At 36.9% G+C, this 25,798-nt stretch overlaps 1 protein-coding gene across 5 annotated transcripts in view; it reads left to right on the plus strand.

Moving 5' to 3' along the window:
* The window catches only part of EPHA6 (EPH receptor A6), a 603,925-nt gene that overhangs the window by 418,077 nt on the left and 160,050 nt on the right, over positions 1 to 25,798 (plus strand). For all 5 annotated transcript variants that reach the window (XR_010442290.1, XM_064728221.1, XM_064728244.1 and 2 more), the window contains one exon: positions 95 to 430. Coding sequence is in view for 4 of the 5 variants with exons in the window: in XM_064728221.1 (XP_064584291.1) it covers positions 95 to 430 (336 nt within the window). In the remaining variant the exon portion in view is untranslated. The remainder of the gene's footprint in view (positions 1 to 94; positions 431 to 25,798) is intronic.

A 25,798-nucleotide genomic window follows, 5' to 3' on the forward strand; every position in this document is an offset into this window, starting at 1 on the left:
CTGTCACTGAAATGTAGCTCTTATTTGCAAATAATTGCCTTGAGGCAGAAGTAGATAACACTGGCTTAACAGGCTTTCCCCTCCTTTTCTGCAGGGCCACCCTCTGCCCCGAGGAATGTGGTTTTCAACATCAACGAGACAGCTCTGATGCTGGAGTGGAGCCCCCCGAGCGACACGGGGGGCAGGAAGGACCTCACCTACAGCGTGGTGTGCAAGAAGTGCGGCTCTGACGCCAGCCAGTGCGAGGTGTGCGGCGGCGGCATCCGCTTCGTCCCGCGGCACACGGGCCTCACCAACTCCTCCGTCACCGTGCTCGACTTCGTGTCCCACGTCAACTACACCTTCGAGATCGAGGCCACCAACGGCGTCTCGGAGCTCAGCTTCTCGCCCAAGCAGTTCACGGCCATCACGGTCACCACGGACCAGGACGGTGAGTGCCAGCAGCGCTGCGGGGGTGTCGCCGTGTCCCTGCCGCCGGGGCGCTCGCGGGGGGATCCCGCGTTTCTCGGAAGCCTGGGTTGGTCATTAGGGGGTTTTGCGGATTGCTGAATGCTTTCAAGTGCCTTCCGTGAGGACTTGCAGCTTCTGCTGATGAGGGCATTAAATGCTTTTGGCAGGTGGCCCTTGACCCCATTACACAGGGCACAAACCCATACTTTTCTGTTTGAAATTAAGTGCAGGCTTTATCCATCTAAGAGAGCTGTGTCAGTGGTTCTTCAGCACTGGAGTCTGTCTGGTGCTTTTGCAACTTCAGTTTTGCAAGAGTAAAACACCACAGGTTATCCATTACAGCTCCACAATTCGAAGGCAGAGTGAAAGTGAACTCACTTTCTTTAGTATCTGTGTTTCATAGCAAAGATAATACAGCTTACCTCACTGTAAGATACTTGTGCATCTGTATGAGCCATTTCCTCAGGCAAGCTATCCTAATAGATTCTTTTTTATTCTCTTATTTAAACTTTGCATTGTTGTTTTGAGCTTTTTCTTGCCCCCATTTCAGTTTGAATTCATGTCCAAGGTGAATCTTTGTGAGGAACATGGGAAACTAAAAGAGCTCTGTATTTTTTGTTTACTTCTGCAACTTTTTCTTCTTTAGAAATACTTACTGTGCCAGGAGACAGCATCATAGGTTAGCAACAATGCAATCCATATAGCACTGCTCTCTTTTGGCTTGTGTAACTGTAGACAAGAAGGTTATTTCAGAATTATCCCTTGCTGACATTTGTTCCAGAAATGTTTTTCACCTGCTGTGCAGTGACATTGCAACTGCAGCTGAAGTGTTTAATGTAGAGCAGGAACTGAGCTGGCAGAACTGCTGTTTGGAGTAGAACACATTTGATGATATGTTTGTGCTAAGTAAAAGTGCAAATGTTCAGGAGCATCCTGTTATGTTCCACTTGTAGGGAAGGCCCTGGGTTCTTTCACTGATCAGCCTAGCAAAAATCTGCTTACCTGTGTGTCTGGGATGAGTAGTTTTGTCGATGAGTAAGTAATGACTCGTTTGCCTTTGGGCATACAAAAATGAACAGCTTGCTGTGATGATGATGATAATAATGACAGTGATGGTAATACTAATAATATTCATGAAAATTGATTTGAAAAAGCACAAAACCCACTTGCTCACTGTCCACGATGGTAACAGAAGAGCTAATTATATAAGATGCCTAATGATATATAGGCCTTGCATTGACAATTGCCTGAAGCACTGAGACAATGTATCATGTTGGAAACCTGCATCTCTATTTCCCTTTTTCACTAAGGGAGAAAGTGAGGTGCCAGAAACTTCCCCTGTGTAAACTTCCTTTTGGATATTGTGCTCCATGGTATTAAACACAGTCACTAAGCTTGTCCAGGTGGAGGTCACCTGAAATAAAGTTCATTTTTAAAGTGGGTAACAGCTGTGTGAACACAGCTTGTGATGTGCGTTTAAGTGGTAGGATTTTAAAAAATAATGTCTTTTGCTGTTGTCTGTCCCTGGTTTAAGGATATAGATTTTCTCTGTGGTTTATTCAAAACAGGGAAAAGACCAATGCTTTGATAGTTTTTGACGCACTGACAGTAAACTCTAGACTGTTTGCATTCCCTTTAATAATTCTTACATTACTAAAAATGCTATTGGAAAGGCTTCAGAGGATTTAAAACCAGATTTTCAGAGTATCTGTCAGTTTATCTCGATATAAAAAGACAGCTTTGGGTGAGAAAGCACTGTACTAATGAAATGGAGTAATTTATAAAATGTAGTTAAAAAGAAAAAACATTTCTGTAGGCTTACAGGCTGTGTAGTTGTATAAAACTAAGCACGGTGACTATATATTTAAAAGGACAGGGAAGAAATGCAGTGCTGTATGAAACATGGGAGAAAATTCATGGAGTTTTTGTTGATGGAAAGTATGGAGAGAAAATGGACATTTTAAAGTTAATTTTAGTCATAAATAAGGCATATAGAAAAAGCTAGGGTATCCAACCTCAGAAAAGCAAGCTGTAGAACTAAAGCTTTGGAACATAGCAGAGATTTTATTATAAGCTCACTGCTGGTAGTATTTCCTTATAATCTTTATGCTGATGAAATGGGTGGTAGTTATTGCATGATATATTGTAGGTTTGTGCACATATTCATAGGAAACAAAGATCCAAGATTAAACATATGACATGACAACAAAAATATATTTGTTTTTACAAGAACCGCTTTACCAGAACTCCAAAGATTTTGGTTTAAATCCATTTTTTTGCATTTGATATGTGTATAATGTGAAAGATACAGGTGTGCAATAAATTCTGCCCACACAACATATTTATCCCATGTTGATACTACCTTTTAATATGCAGTCTTTTCCTACATACTGTTTTAATGGTTTTGGTATGCACATTGCATATAGTGCAAGACCTCTTATAAATACGTTAATTGTTTTATTCAGTTGTCATATCTTTGTTAAGAATCTTCTGCTGTTGTAAGTCCAAACCATTCTGTTAGCTACAATCATTTAAAGTAGTGTTTTTTTAAATTTTGTTTTATTTTCTTTGAGCATATTGGATTTACTTCCCTCTAGTGGCCTTTTCTTTTGACTGGATTGTGTGAAATTAACAGATTGGTCATTAAGCAGGCAAAATTATTAGCTTGGTCTTCAGGGGTTTTTCTCTGTTTTTGGAGAGCAATGTTGCTGAATAATGTAATTCAGTGCAGAGTTGTGTGGGCATCCACAGGAACTGAAGAATTGTATTCTGCCACATTAGTGAAGAGAGTAGTCTGAGAGCATCCAAGAGGGGGAATATTTGCTGACAGGAGAAGTGAACTAATTCAGAAGTCATTAAAGCTGATTTTTATGCACAGAGCCCTACCACAACTAATATTAAAATCTTAACTGCCTCCTCATGCAGTTGTAAGTATCAACAAAATTAAGAGTGGTACTCAGTTTTAACAGTGACAAGGAGCAGACTGAAGGAAAGTAACACTTGAAAAAAGGCTTTGCAATATGCATCCCTCAAACCTCTCTGTAATTTGATGTCTAAAGCATTACCAGGCCTGATCAGATACTAAAAAATTTACTAACATTAATATGAGTAAGGCTTGTAAAATTCACTTGGTAATATTGGTTATATTTTCCTTTAATTTTATACAAGGACTCATCAATGGGTTTGTTTTTTAACCCTTGGCTTCATTAGGAAACAAGATTTCTGTGGCCACATTTTCTGTCATGCACCACGAAGAAATATGGTCCTGTACAATCACAGCATGTGCTGTGTCTTGTCCAGCCAGTGTGGCAAACAAGGATAGGGCAGGGTGAGTTAGGATTTACAGATGTTGCAGATGGAGAGATGAGGGAAGTGATCTATATGCTACCCTTCAGTCTTTGTTCCAAAGTGTTTTGAGATACCAGAATAAATTCTCACTTTAAACTCAGATAAATGGACAGATAAACAGGGTTCTGCTCAGAAAAGCACTTAAGCAGAGTTCTTGCTCAAGAAGGAACATTAGTACATATTAAAGCACTTTCCCAAATCACTGCTAAAGTGATTTGTAAACAACTGAAAGATAAAACATGTTTTCACAAAAAGCCTCATCAAAAAATGTTTAACAATGCTATTGTTCAGAAAAGTGCCTGGATGCCTTTTCTTTATGAGAGAGAGAAAGTTTTATACAGCAGTAAATATGCTGAGTACAAAGTAATTGTGCTCAATCAACTTTAAACCATTGTGTGAAGAAGCAGAGAATTATGTCCCAAGTTGTAATTTATATTTCTCTTATGAGTAATGGAGGGAAGAGACATCTCAATATATAACTTTCTCAGCATTCCATAGTGTCTGCATTGCCTAAAGAAAATTCAGTAGCACTGGAGGTTTTTCATGCATAATTAAAGTAGTAAATAATGAATAATTAAGCAAAACAGACCTTAAAACAGTAGTCCCTATTTCCAAATAGCAGTCCGTGTATGCTTTCCCTCACTGTGCGTTCATACTTTCTATTCCTTTAGAACAGAGGGGGCTTTAACTTTACACTACAAGGAGTGGGAGTATGAAACATATCCCAAGTGGTGGAGAATTTACACTGGAGAAATTCCCTTTCTGCATCCTGGAAAGTCTTCTCCTTGCTCAGTTCTGCAGTTTGTGGGTGACTCTGGTCTCTGTGACATCAAAGACCTGCTGGCAGAATCTGAGCACGAGCGGCTTCACTCTGAGGGCACAGCCCTACCACTGCACTAAACACTTGTCTCATTTTTCTGTGTCTGTCTCGTGTTGGCAGCCGAGAGTTTCAGTCAGACCCCAAAAGTGCAAATCTGTCAGGATTCTGTTGTCTAATACATCTTATTTCATGTGAGCCATTGGCAGATACATGCTAGGCCATGTTTCCTAATCTCATGGTAAAATCTTGCCAGTGTTTGGAAGTGTTTAATATCATTCCTTTTTCTAACTAAGTTAAGGTATATTTCTAGTACAGGTGGCTTCCTCAGACATATTTATAGTTCAGTGGAGACAGTCTGTAGAAAGAGGAACCTCTTTTACTCATTGCTGTGGGAATTGATGAATACCTGCAAGGATTTCAGTGTCTCTTCCAGGAATATAAACATGACTGTATCACCATGAATTAAAGGCATGAAGTATAATAATCACTGTGGAGATGGTGTAAGTGGTTAAGAGCCTCATCTGGCTGACATTCTGTGTCTCAGTAACACTACCAGGTCAGTTTATCAAGATTAATCCTTGTGGCTGGTGCCAGTGGAGTTTCAGGATCCTCACTTGTGTGGCAGGGGAGTTCCCTGTTCATTCATCCTAAATTGATTCCCAAAGCAGCATCCAACATTCACCCTAATCAAAAGTCAACTTTCCTTTTTCCCCCCTGAGTCTCAAATCTCTACAGACAAGATTGTCATTTGTGACTTTAAAGTCAAGAAGGCCTCTTTTCATAATGAAATTATGAAGCCCCTTTGAACAATCTTCCAAACTGTTTTTTTTAATAGATTATAAATATAAAGGAACAGCTCTTCTAAGTGGCTGATTATTGGAATAGAAGCTCCATAAATAATAAAAGCCAGTTATAAAACATTGACAAAACCCTCCATCAGACATTGCCAAAGCTCCAGCCCACATGAAAGAAAGAACATGACATTTTCATGGATGACAATAAAAAGAATTTTATGGCATTTGTTTACTGGACATCTACATCTGCACTGAGAGTTCCACCCAACACTACTGTTGTCAGCATTGCTGATGCTGCTTTTGGGAAAAATTTGAAGGGAAATATCAACATCTTGGTAACTGACTAGGGACAGTCTGTAAACAGCCATACTGAAGGTGATGGGAAGACAGCAAAGAGTACAATTTTTAAAAAAAGCTCGAGATGCATGATAATACATTTAAACAATACATTTTTAAAGGAATTCAGCATTATGTAAACAATATTCAGCGTGTTTGTGATATGAATATGTATGCATATTTATAGCAGTGTGTATATAAATAAGCATTTTCAATTGGAAAGAAAACCACAAGAGAGAAATTCTGCATCTCAGTTCTCAGACTCATTGAGGTCTGCCAGAATTAAGAGTTTAGAGCCAAGGTCTTTGTGCAACATAGGTGTTAATCACAGATTTTCATCTGCTGGTCACCTCTGTACAGCTACACTACTTGTAGCTGATGGTTTTTTGCACATATGCCTGATTACTATACAGTATTCATAGGAGAGAAGTGGCTTTTCAAACAGTCTTGATTTATTTCCTGAATGTTTTTTTAAATGATTATAAATTTTTTAACAGATATGTTGTTTTTCTGCTGGAGAATTTGGATAGCCACTCATTTTTCTTAAGGTAGCAAAAGTCAACCTGGTGGCATTTATTTTCATCTCTCATACACCAGAATTAGCCTAATGAGTCAGCCAATGCATGTATTTTCAGATACATTCCTCTAACTTGCACAATATCAGGAGAACAAAATTAAATTCTAGTTTGAATGAGAAGGGGAAAGGTTAATCAATGCTATATTTTTTCCCTCAATTTACTTACCAGTGCGGTCTTTCAGCTTCTGTAATAGTTTCTTTCATTGTAGAGTGCACCATTATTTATAACCATTAGCAATTTGTCCATGACATGCATTTTCAGCAGATTTCTGATTTCACTTGTAGTCACTAAAGTGCAACACCCAAGTGCTTCAACAATTTTATATTTAATAATAATAGTTTATTTCAATTTGTGAAAGGGGCATTTGTGGAGAAATATGTAAAATAGTCATTACAAAGAAATTGACAGGCACAGAGCACTGAGATAAGAAATGTGCCCTGATTTTGTTTGTTATTTTTGCAGTCAGTAGCTGTGAAGGGCATTCAGAACATGATAAAACCCCCAAGAAGGAAATGTGTATTTATTGACTTTGGTGATTTTAACTAGAATGTCAAATAACCTCTTTGGTGCTATCTCCACACTTGCCTAAGAACCATGTTAAGGTAATTAAGCACATTTCAGTTATCTGGAACCTCTCACAATGAATGATACACAGTGGAAAGGATCACCATTGAACATTCTAGTCAGAGTAGGGAAAAAGGTATTTCAGATATGAACTGAATTAGTGAATTGGAAACTTCCACAACAAATGTTAATTGACCAGCTCAGGAAAATGTTCAGAGTTACACCAAGAAACTTCTGTTTTCAAAGTTTACCTAAGCATTTCTGAAAGATATTTCATTAAAAAACAAAACCAGCCAATCAAACTAGATAAAACAAGATCAACACAAAACCAAAGGAAACTCTGGTGTTTCCAGTGCATGATAAGTGAAATTATGATTTCTGTTGCATTCATGGTAAAAGTAGTGATTTTTGTTAAGTTTAGTAAAGGAAGACATTCATCATAAATGATCAGTCTGAAAAAATTCATGTTTATACCTCTCATGACTTTGACACAAATCATTAGGGTTTGTGTTAAAAATGAAAGACACAGGAAATTACAACCAATTCTGATAATGTTCAGGGTCTGTAAAGCAACAGTGTTTCAACAGTTTGCCTGAATAATTTGCTTCTTAAAAGTAGTTTCTTCATTACACTCAACAACTCTTGACTCTTCCATATGCATTTGCCTTAGGCTCACATTTTGAAAATAGTTTAAATTTATACACGATAATGGCATTAAGTTGTGCACTTTGGAATGAGAGCAGACTCAAATTTACATCATTTCCTAAGCTTTAGAAGTTTATTTTACATCTCTGTTTGCTTCAAGATATTTCTAATAACATACTTTTACCTTTTCTGCCCATGCTAACAATGAGAGACATCTATTTGCTGTCTTCATATATCTGTGTTGCATATTTAAATATTTTCCTACTGTAGTAAAATTTATGCTGTGCTCCTATGAATGAATAATAAAGATTGCTCCTCTGAAAGTTTACATTAGCCAGGCTATGCACACCTAATATTTAATTTAGAAGTGCATGTTGCATTTAAAAACAACCTTTCTTGTATTTTAAAAACCTGTTTGAAGTGAGACTTCATATTTGAGTCTGAATCTTCATCTGTCAGAGATGAGACAAGCGTCAGGGTTGGGGGATGCATTCTTGGCCAGGAGCAAAAGGGGAAAAAAAGCCACACTCATAATCTGCTAAATCTTATTTCCATCCAGCATGCAATGTCTAGTTTCCAGAAAGAACTGATTCTTGCATATTAAATATGCATATTTTTCTTTGCTTCTCTTTTTTTAAGGCTTTATTTAAGCCCTTCGCTTAAGCAGAAATATTCAGGAGGTTCTTAAGTAGACTTTTTCAATAAAACCATTTCAAATCCTTTTCATACTTCTTGACCTAGAGCAAGTGCAACTAATTCTGTGAAGGATTGGCTTTTCAGAGTATTTTTGTTGTTGTTTTCTCTTGCTAAAGTGGCATACATGCATCAGATACAAGTGTTTTATTTTGCTATCTCCGTGTAGAGTCAGGATAGCCAAAAGGAAAATGAGAATGATACACAAAACCATTCCCATGGCAAACCTGAGTGAAAGACAGAGCCATGATAATGAAATCATTTATAGTATGAAAAACAAACAAAAAATGTAATAATTTAAGATGAAGATGAAAATCTTTACCTTTTCAGAGAATACATGTGACTGCACAGCTGTATTAACTTCCTTCCCTGGTCTTCCATATTCATATTTATAGCAGAATTCTGGATAAACTTCCTAGATAGTCTTTACATTCTCATAAACATCATAAAGCTAAGCTCTTTTAAGCAGCATGGTGAATAAAATTTGTTTGCCTTTCAAGATGATGATTTTATTGTCAGACATTAAAAATGTGGCTTTCTAAGGCAATTTAGGGAGGATAATGCTGACAACTTCAAAAAAACTGGAGTGGGTGGAATATATGTCAGTTTTTATGAGCACATCACTATTAGTCTCAGTTGATGGAAGATTAAAATTAATTGCAATATCAAGATGAATTTTTTCTATAATTAAAGATATTTGAAGGCTAAAATGGGCATAATACTATATATAGTTTCGTTTCTACATGCATCTATATATTATAAAAAGAAGTCTTTCAATATGTGTATAAATAGTGTGTGTCACTGATTTGTTAGTCTAAAACTAAATACAGGTCTATATGTTAACATCTTTCTATTTGCTATAAGAATATTTAATTTTGTGGAAATATTTTATAATACTTACATATTTTCCATGGAAATTTTTTAGATTATTTGTTCTTTCTTCTTAGATATTCCTGCTTATCTATTGGGGGTTTTAGAAACCCTTTCAATAGAAAAGATAGAAAGAATTAATAAGGGTAAATATTATTAGAGCATACTCTATGTAATTTAAAGTATGAAAATATTCCATTATTCTGAGTTACAGCAGTATTTGATAGTCCTTGTAAAAACTGCAATATTTGTAACAGAAAACAAGAATAGCACAAATTTGTCTGCAGTAATACAAATTCTCCAGATTTCAAAAACTGCAATTATTTTACTTCTGGTGACTTTCACAGCCATTTTATGCAAAACAAAATATATATGATCAATCCTTTAATGGGTACTGATTTTCTATGTGGCTTTATTTCTTGAAGCTTATTTCCTGTATAGGACATTTCATTACAAAGTGCAGCAGGTTCCTTTTGGCTGCTTTACTGGATGATAAATTGGGAAGGGAACCAACTCAGAGCAGCAGAGTGGGGGCAGATAATCCTGTGAATTCAGGGATGTACAGGGAGACTAATGAGACAGAAAATGGGCCTCAAATCATCTTTGGATATTTCACAGCTAAAATCTTTGGTGTTTGGATGACACCAGTGATCTCAAAACAAAAAAAAATAGTGATTTACTAAAAGATTAGGAATTATTTAGGAAATCATAGTATCTTTTTCTGGATGGAAAACTGTGGCCAAGGAAAGGTTATTTAAAAAACAAACCAAAACAAAGCTTTTCATCCAAATATCCACATATTGTATATTTTAACATATAATTACTTCCCAGTTTCCATAGAAAAAGATTGTTTATTGCTGTATAATATAGAGTTGTATGGAATAATATGTGGACTTCTGTTTCTCTCCTTCACTCTTTATTTTTCTGACCTGGGTGGGTGAGTGTTCTTATGACACCAATATATACAGACATGTAGATGTCTCTATTCACTCTTCATTTTAGTACATATTTTTACAAGTAAATTAACTCCTAATTGTGAGATGTTGGACCACATAATCCAGATTATTCACCTTCTAAGTGGTTCAGAAATTTAACTGACATTTATTTTCACGACAAATTCCTATGAAGTATGTCCTTCCATTTACTAATTCCTCTCAAATTTTTGCCACTACCTTCCAGCAGTGAAATAGTGCATCAAATGCCTGAAAAGAGAACAGTAGCAACAATCAGACAGTTCAGGGATCGACATTTGGTTATTAGTTCATGGTTCTTTAGGTTGGTGCACTCACCTTTATTTGCTTCACAATATTTCCTGAGAACACAACATCAATAGTCGGCATCTGTCCAGCAAGAGGTGGCTTAGTGCTGCAATAAAAAGTTCTTCTCAGTTTAAAGTGGGAAAGGAACTGTTTGAAACATTAAATTCCTTCTGTCAGGCAGATGGGGATTTAACTGGAGCACTCTCAGTTATAAAACAAGTTTTCATTGATCTGAGTGGTTGAATTCCTAACTGTAGCTTATTTTCCCTTTGATTTTGAAATCCATAAATGCCAGTCATAGCTTTAAGAATGAAAATCATTGGCATGGGAGTTTAAATTAAAAGTGATAAATTGAGCCTGCTGGTGACCACTGCCTCAGCCAAACACAAATGTCATGGCTCTGACTATAAACACTGCTACATGTTTCATTTTAAATTGTTACAAATTAGGCAGGAAGTTAATTGCTAGCTTGGAATAAAAGTGATGATGCTGATTGGAAAAGCCATCATAAACCAATTTTTTCTTTGCAGCAATGCCATCTGACATACCAAAAGTAAAGCAATACTAATAAAAATTAATCTGTAAAAATAGGCATTTGTTGTGGGAATAAGTGTGGCAATGGCTGTATGTGTGTGAAGGTGACTTCCCTTCAGAATGCATTTGGCAGCTTAAAAATGTGAGAGAAGGCTGAAAGACGCAGGAGACATTGTTCTCCCTCAGCTGTAGGTTGTTGGGGGTTAGGGACATATATCTCTATCACTGCTGACTTGATATTAGAGTTGCTATCAACTGTTTTAGTGGCAGCAAGTGCCAGGATGAACAATTACTCATTAAGAGAGTGTGACCTTAAAAAGCGAGCAAAGCTGTTAATCTTAACTAGTCTCTCATTTATTTTACTCTCTGTCCAGAAAATGCACAGCTGTAAAAGCAGACACAACAACGTTCAGGGATTCACCAGACAACAGTTTCCTTTTCCTCAGGTTCCAGATTTAGTGCTAGTTTCAGTATCAGCAGGACTATTTCACAACTAATCAGTTGTTTGTTCTTTCTAGCAATGCATTGCTTCCTTATTAGCAGCAGGACAAGGCCCTTGATAGTACATAAAGTGGTGAAATGTTTGTTTGCCTCAGGTGAAGAAGTATAAAAAAACCCAAACCAACTACAAATGCTGCATCAATGCAAGGGAGTCTGCCTCCTAAACCAAGGACAGAAGTATTTGAAGTTAAACATTTCTCATGAGTTAAGACAGAGCTCCCAGTGCAAGTGTGAAAGTATAAATAAGAATACTTAACTGAGCTCTCTGTTTTCCTCATTCCTGAGCAGTTTTCTTGGTACTCACCTCTCCACCCTTCACTTCTTTTCTGCTCTCCTGCTTAATTCTTTTAGCCACTGCAAAGTTGGTGCTGTAGTTGGTGGGTTTTGTTCTGCCTTGGAGTGTCTTGTAATGCATAAATCCATCCATCCATACAATACCAGCTGGCCTGGCAATTCTGCCACTTGTTGCTTCTTCTTAGAGGGCACAGCTTGGAAGTTAAAAGTTGCTTTAACCCATGAGTGAAAGCACAGCAGACTTTGTGTCCTCTGCAGTTTTGAGTCTTGTACCAGTTTGCTGATCATAAAGTGAGATAAATGCTGTGTATGCTCTCAAAAAATGCAAGCCCTCTATTTTGGAGAGTTTTTAATCAAATTTTGTTACTGTGCTATGTGGTTCTGTTTATACAGTTTAGAGTTTTCCAAAATTCCTACCATGCATATTTTCAAAACTTGAAGATTCCACCATAAATATTTATTTTTCAAGTTACAGTTTCATTGTAGAGCATCAGAGCAGGAGTTAAAATTTTGTGAACAGTTAAAATAATCGTGGTAGGCTGGTATCATGACAAGGGGAAAGATCCTAGTAGTTTGGAAACTTTTTCTTTCGTAACTTTTAAACTTCACTTGCAGGAGAAAAAATGTTGCAAGATACTAGATAAAGACAGACCAACTGATGCAGAAGAACTGAAAATTTTTAACAATTAAAAACACAAAGCACTTTATATGGATTGCATAGAAAGCAACAACTTCTGATGGGATTCTGGAGATGCCAAAATCAGAGCTTTCTACTCTTTTTAAAATCTGGTATTTTGTAATACATGCCTGCTACTTGAACACCAATGTTAGGACTGAAATAAGGGAGCTTCAGACCTTGAAATTCAGAGTTTGAAATCCTTGTGCAGCTCACTCAGGCTCACTAGAGAAACATGAAACTTTGTTGAGAAAAAGGCATTAACTAAAATAGTCCTGCATTTGCTGCATTCAAAATCACCTTTTGAAATTTATCTTTCATACAATAATTTAAATTTTATAACTACACTCAGATGCAATCTGCTAATATCTCATTAGAGAATATGAACAGGGCATTGTAGTTGGTATACCTTGCAGTTCACAAGTGTTTAATTGTTGTTTAAAAGAGTTGGTTTCAGGCATTTGCTGCTTCTATTCCTTCTCCTGATCTGCCTGTGCAAATTTATATAAACTACTATATTTTGGGAGAAACATGTCTAGGAATAGATTATTTTTACATAATCTGAAGTTATCCCAGATTCTGCTGTGGCATTTTAAGTGAAGGTCTGTGTGTAACCATGTAGAAACTTGCTTTTTAACTGCAGTGATTTAGAAGTGAGGTATCATCTCAGAGTCATGTCTTAAAAGACTGATGTAAAAATCACCATACTTTCTCCTTTCTTTTTTTTTCTTCCTTTTTGTGGCAACAGAAGTCTCAATTCCAAAGAACATGATGCCTCCTAATAAAATTTGTTCCACTTAATTAATCTCTGGAAACTTTAATTATCCTTGTACCATGCTTTCATAAATACAGGTCCTTAACTTGAACTTTGTTAATTTAATAAGTTCTGGTTTCCTTTTGTAGAAAGTTTTAGAAACTAAATTTTCTCATATCCAGAGATATCTCTGTTTGAATATAGGATATAAATAGATCAAGACATGTATAAAGTCTTTGTCCAAAGTCATGCCTAGCAAATTTCAGCCTTTTGCTTCTTTTTAATACATATTATCTCTGTGTTTTTGTAAAAATATTTAATTTTTTTCCTCTTAAAGACTTAATTATTTGTAGTATGAGTAGCAGGATTGGCACTACTTCATTTTCTTCATGTTGGTGCTTGAGGCTATTTCTTGTGTTTCCTACTGATTTTGCTGGAATATGGGCAAAAATCACCACAATTTGCTCACAGTTACACATTTATTGTTGAGTCTATCTTCATGCAGCTATTGATTCTCTTGAAAGTTACAGAAATAGATCTTTTGGGCTTCTCTATATTTGTCTAAAAACTGCCAGTTTTCTCCAAAGTTTTTTGTGAAGAGCTACCAAAAAGATGGGCTAACAGCACGCTCCCGTGAAGTGCTTTTGCAGGAGGAAATCTTGTGTCATTTTAGAAGGCACTATTTCATTTTACTTAATTTTGTTTTGGGTTTTTTTTTCCTTTGCTGAAGAGAAGTAATGACAAAGCCAGAATAAATGTAAATTCATTAGGGTTTTTCACATTTGTCAGGCCTGCATTCTTTTATGCACAGCCATAGGAATACAAGTATACACATGTATATATGCATGATTGTATGCCCTGGTGCCAGCCTTCAGTCCTTTCTGGCACAGAACAGCTTCTGACAGATTTTCCTCTTGTGTTTGATGGGTATGGAGGGATTGTGAAAGCTTTTACAAATCGAGTTTTGCTCTTCAATCACCGTTAAAGCAGCATCCCAGCAAACCTGCTGGATGTCACACCTCACAGGCAGGTGACAGATCTGTCATGTCATGTCAGACCTCACTGGGAATGGGGAGGGAGAGACCCTCCCTCACACAGGCACTGGGTTGGAAAGGGTTCTGCATTGATTGGGAAGCCAAGATTCTGCCTGCCCTCTGACCTTTATCAGTCAAAGCCTCACACTGGTGTACTCTGGGCAGAAACTGTTATTTTACTCACAAGTCCCCTGAAAAATTGGACAAGGTCATTTCTGGAAGATCTGGCGTCTTCAGTAAAACCTTTGTTTTGTCAAAATTAGGTTTCTGATATTATGACTTCTTATGATCTTGATTTGCACTAACTTAAGGTAGGGGAACTTTAGCTAGATATTAGAAAAAGGTTCTTTACCCAGAGGGAGGTTGGGCAGTGGAAGAGGCTTCCCAGGGCAGTGGTCACAGCACCAAGGCTGACAGAATTCAGGAAGCAGTTGGACAATGCTCTCGGGCACAGGGTGTGATTCCTGGGTGTTCTGTGCAGGGCCAGGAGTTGGATGATCCTTGTGGGTCCCTTGCAACTCAGCATATTCTGTGATTATATTTGCTATATTTTCAGAAAGCTCTGTTTTAAGATTTCTGCTTTTGGGTACTTTTTTTTTTTTTTTCCCAGCATGAGTCTCAGTTTCTGTTTTGATACACAAATACTTTTTTCTGCTTGTCACCAGTTGGAAAACAAGGTGAAATCCCACAACACAAAAGTTCTGAAAGCAGTTAAGTCCCCAGGACTGAGCTAAGACTTGAGAACATCCTACTGCAAATAGAAAAATCCCATCTTTTTGCTAGACTTCACATAAATAGACAATTCCATGAAGCAGAGCTTGTAATGCAGTCCTTTTCCCCATCATCAAATCTGTGCCTGTGTTAAGTTCTGAAGCTTTCCACATATGTGATTTATGTGTGACTATGCAAATTAAATTATTAAAGCCAAAACATATCTGCTTGGAAATTATCAAAACCCATTTTCTATACTCTTGAATTACAAAGGAGTCACTCGCTGGGCAACTTGGAGCTCTGGAAACAATGCTGTGAGAATGGCTGCAGCCAGGGAGGACACTGAATGATATCTTAGTACTCAAAAACACAGAGCAGAAATAGAAATATTCCAAAGAGTAAAGAGGTTAAGACATTTTGGTTTTTCACATAGGCTACAGAGTGAAGGTGGTGACAGTTCTGGCATTTTCATGGTGCTTTCTAGACCCATAATATTCAGATCAGTTGTGAGGAAGCTCACCAAATTATGGCTCAATAGCAAAAGCCTCAGTAATCAGAATGCAGTGCATCAGTTCCTACTTTGTTAATTCTATTATCTCCTACTGTTAGTACTGCTGGTACTGTTATTTTAGATATTGCCAAGAGGGATCCTGTTGTCCTTATCTAGAGTCAGATGGTTGAGTGTAGAAGGAAAAGGGAGGAATTCTGAGTTGGGTTGTACCTTTTCCCTTCAGACTGCAAGGTGCTAACCCTATTTTTCATGGAATTCTTCAGCTCATGTAAGAAACCCAATTTCCATTTCAAGTCAAGGTTTCAAAAAACCATTTTTATTGCAGTTGCTAAACCCTAGTTTGAGAATGTCTTGTACAGGCATTTATTTAGTTATTTGACTGAGCTAATTATTTGTATCAACCAATATACTTCAGAGGGATTACTGGGTCACTTCAGAAAGAATCCTTTGCTTGCCTGGAAGACATAATTTTGGTTGCTAGAACAGATTGCTGCCTGTTTCCATCTTCATATGTTCTGCATTAATGCTCACTAGCATTCATTCAATTTTTATTTAAAATTTTAATTGCCTCGCCAATGAAAGGGCAAAAAAGCAATTGAGGATAAGGAAAATAATCCTGTACAAATTGCTACCTTTTTAATTCTTCACAAATACTTTATTTGGCTTTACTCAACATGCCAAATATGTCTGGCAAAAATCTTATGAGAAGCAGCTTCTTTTAGTGGTTTTACAGTTCCAGCTGCTGTATATAAATTTACACAGCAGTTCAGTGGTTTCTGCTGTGCAAACTGAAAATGTATTATTTTCTGAAAATCTGCTGTATTTTTTTACAAGTCAGTTTACTTGCACTAGTTGCCTTCTGAAGTCCTGGTTATGACTTCCATAAGTAATAGGAACTTCACTCCTTAACTGTGGCAGTTCTTGGCACCTTCTCAGGTCCCCTTTCAGAACTCTGGTGTGAACCGGGTGCTGAACAAGCAAATGGGATCTGTTGGTGCTGCTGGTGATCGTGTCCATGCAAGGAGGTTTTCTCTCTCTTGTCCCCTCACTAAACTATGGACATCTTTATTGCAGTCCAGAGGGAAGAACTTCTCACCACCTTTGAAACCCCACATGGGTGAGGGGGTGACCTGAGCATGCACCAAAAATTCACAGAATAGTTTGGGTTGGAGAGGACCTTAAAGATCATCCAGTTCTTACAAAAAGCAGGGAGTTGAGGGCTGAGAAAGGCAGCAAACTTAGAGTTGAAACCACAGGAGATTCTAGGTGCTTATAGGAAATAGAATACAGAAAAAGGTATGTAGTCAAATTTAAAATTAAAAAAAAATAAACCCCTTCATTTTAACAGGATGTGTGAGTTCAGAATGTGCCTCACAGCTCAAGTAAATATGGAAAGCCTTCAAAGTTTCTGCCAGTGTAAACGACAACATTTTCATGGTTTCTGTAATTTCCCAGCTCATCAGGTGTCCTGAGCAAAGCTGTGGGACTAATTGATCTTTCATCTCACTGGCCATAATGAATATTGAAAAAAATTATACTAATTGAGTGTTTAAAAAATCTGAAACACAGGTTTAAGTTAAGCATGTTTGGGGTCAAACTGTTCTTTCTTCAAATGCAATCAGATTTTTAACATTGTCAATTCACTACTCTCCTTGATAATTGTTCATCTTCCTTGCCTGGCAAAACCACTTAGACAGGATAATGAGGTGTTGGACATGATGGAGGGTCCATTTGGAATTGCAGGGGTTTTAAATGACAGGTCTGAGAAGCTGTCTATGACTCTGTCAAATGTCAATAACAGGGACTCAGAATTCTGACTGATAAATAAATTGCTGGAAGTGTTTGCTGTTAAAATGCAATGTTAGCCACAGCTATACCCTGTCATGGTTCTCTTCTTTGTTTACAGAGATTTTGCATCATTCCCTGATAAAGAGCTCTCATTTTCAGCAATTATGAAATCTTTTAGTGTCAGTCATTAACTAAGCAAAAAATCCTAGATGATTGATTTATGTTACTTTGGAGGGTTTTTTCTTTTTAGTATTATGGATTGATTCTCAAAGAGTAATATTGGAAATGGTTTTAGAAATGTAGAAATAAATAACTGGCAGCATAGAATGAAAATAAATGGTTCCTGAAGTTGGGGGGGATTTTGCCTTTTGCTTCCCTTGAAGTTGATCCTAGAATTTATTTTGTTTGAGTTTTTAGTGGTGTTAGGTCCTGCCTACACTGAGAAATGAAGAAACCTATATTTCTGTCTGGAAAATTCTCCTGATAAACATACTCTGTCTATATGATTAACAAAAGTAAATGTCTCATGACAGTAAATATGCTGGACAGAGATAATTTTATTTATAAAGCAATCATTTCTCTACTCAAGGCTCTGAACTTCATTACTTCAAGGACTTTTCTGATTGGCCATGGAGGGAATTATAATAAATATTATAGCAATAATATAATTTTTCACCTTTTTTCAATTTAGCATGGAAAACATGCTTTAGCAGATCAGATCAATTATTCCCTTAAGCCATTAATTAATTTTTCTGACAGTTATCAATACCATAGAATTCAGAGTAAAATTCAGAGAACCATTTACTAGTTACAAGGTAATCATCTGAAGTGAAATGCCATGTATTTCACAGTATTGGTTAGATTTTATCCCTTTCAAAATATTTATGTGCTTTAAAATAACTTCTTGTTGTTTATCTCTTAATATCCAGTCAGTTTAGGTACATTTGGTTTAGAAAACACAAAATCCTCACTGCCACAGAACCAAAACTTTAGACTTTTATTCTAGAAAGACAAATATTCATTTATGCTACAAAGATCTTCACATTGCCCTCTATTATTTGCAGTAGACTTAAAATAAATTAATAAATAAATAAAAGCTGCAACATTTATGATTCTCAGAGGCTTAGCAGGAATCTTCTCAGTGTCACAAAAATGTGACATGAAGCTCAGTCCTTTGGGGACAGAAGGTGTGTGTGACTTCCAGGGCTGAGAGAGTCTTGCTTTGCTTTTTGTCTTGGAGAGCTCGAACCCAGACAGTTCCAGGAGTGTCTGCAGAGGGACACTCTAAATAAAACCACTGTGGGATGATAACAGTGAAACACAAAGTTCTCCCTAGGGTTGTAAGGCTGTTTTCGGTTTTTTGACTATTTAAGAATATTTTTTGTTTTACTTTTCTACCTCCTTCACTGCCTCTTTACTTATCATGTCCTACTTATTTATTCTTTTTATCTTTTGTATGGAATTGGAGCATATCATACATGATCTGTTGAAAAAGCTTGCTCTTTTTTTTTTTTTTTTTTTTTATGGCTCTTCTATATTTGTCAGACTGCTGATATTTTACACAGAAAAGAACAGCTGCCTGAGATGCCAATTTGTCACAATGGAGTAGAAATACCCATGGTAGTAGCACACTTTCCATTGACAAGAAAAACAATGGAAAATCACAAAACTACTTTATTTTATAAGTGATTTATCAAGTTAAATGACAAGTAATCTGTCACTGTTTGATTTTTCAGAATAGTTTACAGAACAAGAAACTCTTCCCTGGGATTAAAATCATGCAAATATTTACTGCATCCTATTATTTTACCTATTTCTCAAATGCATTCTGTGCTGTTTTCTGCCTTTCACCTGTACTGTTAGCAGTTTGAGATTTTCTGGTGATACTGTAGTGATACAGCCTAAGACAATTTAAATGTCAGCCTGATGAATGTGGCAATAATGGGATCTGATCGATTTATCAAGTGTTCTGTACAATCCTTGTGAATCTGCTCTTACCATGGTAGCACCCAGTGGCTCAGAATAAGAATAAAAGAAGACACAGGGACAAACATGGAACAGAATAATGAAAGCAAGCAGACCATCTAACTACTTTAGCTTTCCTTTGTGTCTTCTGAAGCTAAGAACAAGGATGAAATAAAGGCATCTTCCTTGGTATAAGGACATTACATAATTACATATTGTTTAGTAAATCCTACTGTTTGCAGATACTCTACAATAGTGACATCTTTGCATCACAATACTGTTGGAAAATACTTGATATGGATCCTTACTGACAAAAGTACTTGTCATAGTAAATTTTATAAATATGGAAAGAGCTAGAAGTCCCAAAAGAAGATGCAGTTTTTAACCTGAAATTAAATCCACAAATTTCAAATGAAATGCCTTAATGAAATTTAAGATTTTTTTTGTCTATGTAAAACAAAAAGTTTTGACAAGTGAGGTAACATTATCAGGAATTTTGCAGAATAAACCTAAACTCACAATCAGAATAATTTCTAAATGTCAGTGAAACTGGTAGAATTAAAATCTCATTAGTCAGTTGATAATTCCTAGTACCTGGCTTCTTAATGCCACCCAGTAAACAAATGATGGGGAATGCACTGCATCTCAACTTATTGCAAAAGTAAGCTTTAATTAGAATATAACTGAATTCAGAAGAATTAAAAAGATACAAGGGAGGTCAGGAAAATGGAAAGGATTGGCTGATGTTTTCTGTACATTATTTATGAGGGTTAAAAGGAGCCCTGGCTGCCCGTGCAAAACTGCTCTGCAGGACAGTGCCCTGATCCCCTCAGGCAGCATCAGGTGATTGATACCAATCTGAGAAAGCATAAACTTAATTTTAGACAGAAAGTGAGACTGATTTTCAGAGATTTGGGATGTCTTGGGCCGAGTATGATTTCCCAGGACTTGCTGCGTTTCCCTGGATCTGTGCTGTGGGGAGCACAGCAGCAGATCCCAATGCAGGTAATGTGGTGAGGGAGAACAGATGAGTTCCTGACAGTTTTGTCACTCTTGTTTTATGTGCTCTGTCCTGTGGTGTGTTTTGAGTGACTGTCACCACATCTGCAGGGGTATTATCCCAGGTGTGGACAGAAAAGGATGTACTGACACATGATTTAAAACTTTTGAGTGCTAATTAGGAAGGAGGTGTTTGACTGCATGTGTTCCTGGTTTAACATGGAGGTTCAGCCAGGCCACTGGAACCTGCCATGCTTTATTGGTACAAACCATTGGCTGGCTTTTATTAGTAAACTTTGTTGGAATATCAAGACAGCTCATTTTCATGGCCTTTATTTTTCTGTATAGATAACCATTGTGATTATTCAATTGTATGCACATTGAGCAGAAGTAAAAAAGAACTGGCAGTAGGGATAGAAATAGAGATAAAAAGAGCTTAAAACAGAAAACATGTTCTCCCAGAACAGGACTCATTAACTATAAAACATGTTTGAGAATAGATGTGCTGTGTTTCAACATTCCTAATTTCATCTGTGCTACATTACAGCAGTCATTGTTTTATTTAATGGCTTTATACTGGCAAATTTCTTTACTGACATTAGGGGTTTTTTGGGGGCTTGTTTTGGTTTTTTTGTTTGTTTTTGTTTTTATATATGCTGTGAACATACTTGCTTAGGGAAACTCCTAAAAGTGTATTTGACAGGTTAGGGTTTCTCTGTGGTGTTGCCTCCAGCACAACATTTCAGTGAAAATGTCACTGAGTGCTTTCCTTCTTGTAAGTGACCAAACTGCTCTTGAAGTCACCAGCTCACAAATGCAGTACTTGATTTTTTTATTATTTATTTAGTTTGAAAATAGTAATTGAAAGCTCAGGTTTTAAATATCATAAATATCAATATATTTCTTCTCCATGTGAGTGATTTCAAGAAGGAAAGAAACAAACTGTTTTGTTTGTTCTATAAACAACCTCCTTTTCTATAAATTACTAAATGTTATGCTTCAACTGCTGTGGTTATGGTGAAGAATAAAATAACTCTTAAAAGACTTATTGGATGAGTTTATAAACATCAGTGAGTAAAGACAGAAAAATATAGAATCAATAAATACAATTCATAGCAGAAGTAATTTTTTTCCAGAATTAGAGCATAGAATGGTAAACAGGAAAATAATGGGTAAAAGACAAGATAGGTCTATCTGTGGAAATATTTGAATTGATTTTAGTGCAGTCTCCTTCATATTTATTGGGATGGGATTGTTAGGTGGAAAGGATTAACAAAGAAAATCATCAGTTCAGAAGAATGTATTTATTCAGCTGTATTACAGGAAAAAGTGTCAATCCCCTTGTCTCCTGTGACATTAAAGTTAGAAAATTGACATATGTATATGTCAATCACAGCATGTAAAGCCACCCATTCCAAAAATCCATGAGTAATACAGTGCATGCTTGAAATACTGATTTCTAATTCATTTTCTCTCAAGACCAAATAAAATCACTTTCAAGGGAAGACCCAAATCTCTTCTACTTATGAAAATACACAACTTTTCTTAGTGCCCTACCTTTTAAGCTTTGTATATCAGGCTCAAACTCTGTGGTTCAGTCCTTGTGCCTGATTCGGACACACACAAAGCTCGTGTGGTTTGTCCCACGCCCCACCTCCAGTCCTGCAGGAATTTCTGCAAGAAAATATCCTGCAGGGTGATGTAGGAATAGGAGGGAGAGAGATTTTGGCAGTCTTTGATGAATAGCAAACTCTCCTTCTAGAATAACTCCCCTTAGAGTATTCTTCTCATGGCTTCGTACCCAGGAGGAAATAAGTAGCCAGCTGGAAGGAAGGAAAGCAGAGACTTAGCAGAAATGCCTTTGCTGTACTTGTTTAGGGATGGATATCAGTGGGTGATGAGAGATCAGAAATCTCTAATAGGCCATTTGATTCAGTATAAGAGGGAAATTAAAATTTACTCAATTATCTATACAGTATTATATTGCAAAGTTAAGCTAAATTTGTGGGTTCAGAGGTCTGCTAGTGCAGAGCTTGATAATCAGCTTCAGAGTTGCTCTGTTTGGTGGTGTGGAAAAGCACCAAACAACTCTTTATATATTATTTTATCTGTTCTGTTACCAAGCTGCTATGTTTTTAACAGATTTACTTTGCTAGTTAACATCCTCGAGTAGGATGTTAAAGCCTAGAGGAAAATCCTGCTTGCTTGCTTTTTTTAAAGCACAATCCTATGTAAAGTAGAAAATATTATTTGCATTTTCTTTCCGTCTGTAAGGAAGCCTCTTGGTAACAAGTGGAACCTTCAATACAATAAAATTTACATGAAACAAGCTGCCATTTGAGGGCTGTGTGGTTGGAATGACGCCAGTCAATAATAGATTGCATACCTCTGGTTAATTTATTAGCCACCTGTTCCAGAACCCATTACAAGAGCACATTAAGATGCTATCAGGTTGGGGGAGCATTTTGAGCTTCAGGCCTTTGAGGATGTTTTTTTGTGTATCAAGTCAAGCTAATAGAAAACTGTGATGAACAGTAGCTCATACTGCCCTCTGTGGAGAAGGGGGAATATTCCACAGGTTGCTATTTCTGCCTCCATCCTCTTTGAGAAATAATAGAGGGGTTTATGAAAACTTCCTCTCAATTAAAATGGAAGCTAATAAAGGAAACCTAATAATGCAAATATTGCAATTGTTAGTGCAACTGATGGTCTTTACAGACATGGGAATATGACAAAATGATGAGGTACTATAGGCTAATTTGTTTACTGCTTTTCATGAGCAAGAAGGCATCATTTTCCATATGAATATTTCTGCAATTCAGAGCTTAATTTTTCATAATCCAGCTCATGAGAGTGTATCCATCTCACATGCGCAGTTAGAAAATAGAGTTACAAAACCAGAAGCTGAGAAAACTGTAGGGTGGAGAAGGACATTGGGCAGATTGCCAGAGGAATTAAGATTTTACGACTATGCCTGGATATAAAAAGGTTTGAGTCTCTTCTGTGTGCTCGTTCAGTCTGAACCACTGAGTATGGTCCACACACAAATGAGACAAGCAGACAACACAGGCTGGCTCTCAGCCCTGAGGATGGCATTGAACAACAGGGATCTCATGGAAAAGATCCTAAAATAAGCCAAAGTTCATGCAGCAGGGTCCAGGTAGGAACTATCACATCACTGCTTTTAGAAAATACAGGAGAATTAGAGGCAAAATGGAAATAACACACATTCTCAAATTTATTTTGAACAGTACTAATGGCAAATATTTTTGTGAACTGAACAGCCCTGGTGATCAGCAGCTTTTTATATGTCTAAGCTACTTGTATATCTCTTTTTATATACCTAAATATATATATATATATAGTGTTTATAGCTCAGTTGGTGAGAGCATGATGCCATAGCACCAAGGTCATGGAGTTGAACCTTGTACGGGCCATTTATTTAAAAGTTGGACCTGATGTTTCTTGTGGGTCCCTCCCAGCTCAGAATATTCTGTGATAAACAGCACACAGAAACTTTAGCTTTGATTGATACACTGATTAGAGAGTAGTAACTACTGAGCAATGAGAAAAATATTCCTTCAGTATCTGACTTTGTTATAGAGGTATCGTGTTCAGATCCTTACTGGCCTCGTGTGAAGCAAGGATAGCCAGAGGGGTATTGCTGTAGGCATGAAGGGAAAGGGGGAAGAGAAGAGAAAAGGTGAAAACCCTATTTCAGCATCTGATCAGAAAGGATTGTCAGAAAAAAAGCCACATCTGTGATTGATGCAGTGTACCACCATTATCAGAATTACCACATTTGGTTGTTTAAGCTTAGATGAGACAGCAGAAGTTTTCATGACCTATCAGCTCTCTAAGTGACACAATTAACAAGTTTATAACTGTAAGTTGCTTAGTGCTAAAGGCAGAATACAATGTTAAGACAGGAATACATATTCTTGAAACAGCTTCAGTGCAACCACTTATTTCTGGGTATAAGATGGAGTCATACTGCTCAAAATGTCATTTTGGATAGTTTAATCTATCTCTAATGCGACTGCTGGATATGCTCAGCTGAGAGAGAACGATTCAGGTTCTGTGCTTACAGCTGCACTCGGTTTCAGCCAGAAGGAAAAGTAGCAATAAAACACATGGAAATTTGTGTGTGATCCTTTGCTACTTTTCATTTTGCATGGATGTGCTCAGTTTTGCAAAGAGAAGGGAAATGCTGTTATTCTGAGCTGATATCTTTTAGCCCTCATACTGTATGAATGCAAGTACTTAGAGAAGATACATTTCAACAATGACTATGACTCAGTATCTCCTCAAGGAACAGCCTCACTAATATGCTATCCTTTAAAAAAATGTTACAGATACCTGATAAAGGCTTTGCAAAGTCCTACATATTTCTCCAAGCTGTCCACGTGTGCAGCTTTTGTTCAAGCAAACTGATGCTGAGAATTGCTAAATAAATAGACTTTTTTTTAGGAGTGATAGTGTGGAGCAGGGTACTAAGTGGTTCAGAGGATCTTCTGTTTGTATTACCAAAGCAGAATTTATTTAGTAACAAATTATTATCATCTTATTAATGACCTAAAAGTGATATTTTGGGTGACTTTACTACAGGGTTTATAGCTTAAGTGACCAACAGAGGTGGCATATCTCTGTTAAATATAAATATAGAATGGCTGATTCCTCTCGTTCCTGTTCTCCGTTTTGTTGCAGTATGCTATAAGCAGAGCAACTCTTCTGAGACTCTCCTTTTTGTTAAGGTGCTTTGTCCTGGAAGCCCTGTGACCACTGCTCCTTGCCCGGCAGCCTCACTGAGCAGGCACGGGGCATTTGAGCCTGTGCCCAGCCTGAGCAGCTTCTGTGACTGCTCCCAGCTCTTCTGGGGGCCAAACATCCTGCCCCAAACCACCTCAGTGGCATTAAACCCATCTTTTTCTTCCACTGCCTCTGCTGGCTTAGGCAGGAGAATAAATTCGCTAAGACCAAGCAATTTTAAAAATAGCTCAGAAGTTGGTGCATATATTTTCATGTTCCTCTAGAATTTTTATGCAATTTTATTCCATAATTTTATGCCGTTATTAAAGTGGCACCTGTCTTGCAAATGGCTGTTCATTTTAACAGCGTCATAAGTACTGAAAGCAGAACAAAAGATTAAAATATCACTACTGAGTTATTTTTATGAAAACATCTCATCATTCCTAGCAGATTTTAAATTAAACTAAATTGATTTTAAAGCAGTGGCCCTGTACTGTTCCCTCTAGTGAACTCTAAGTAAGATCAGTGGAGAAAAATCTAGTTCAAAAAATCGTATTTCTGTCAGATCAAGAACTTTGTATTTCAGATTCTGCAAAGAACAAATTTCTGGCTCACTGTTCATTACAAAAAGTACTACAATAGTTACCTTTTAAGCAATACGTAGGTCATATAAAATCTGGACAAATTCAGGGAATTTTGAAGCAATTATTCCTGACCTTTATATCTACGAGCATTGGCTAGAAACAGAATGATTTGAAATTGGTTTAGGAGAACAATTTATTTTAATGTTTAAAAATGCAGTTAGAAGGCTTTCTAAGCAAGTCCTATCCTCTAAGCTGGATGGACTCCTAAAGCAGTGAAATTCGCACCACAGTGTGGGGAACAGTAATTTTCTTCATTTGAACAGAAAAAAATAAAATGTGTA

The sequence above is a fragment of the Zonotrichia leucophrys genome, chromosome 1 (genome assembly GCF_028769735.1).
Source record: "Zonotrichia leucophrys gambelii isolate GWCS_2022_RI chromosome 1, RI_Zleu_2.0, whole genome shotgun sequence".
Classification (NCBI taxonomy): domain Eukaryota; kingdom Metazoa; phylum Chordata; class Aves; order Passeriformes; family Passerellidae; genus Zonotrichia; species Zonotrichia leucophrys.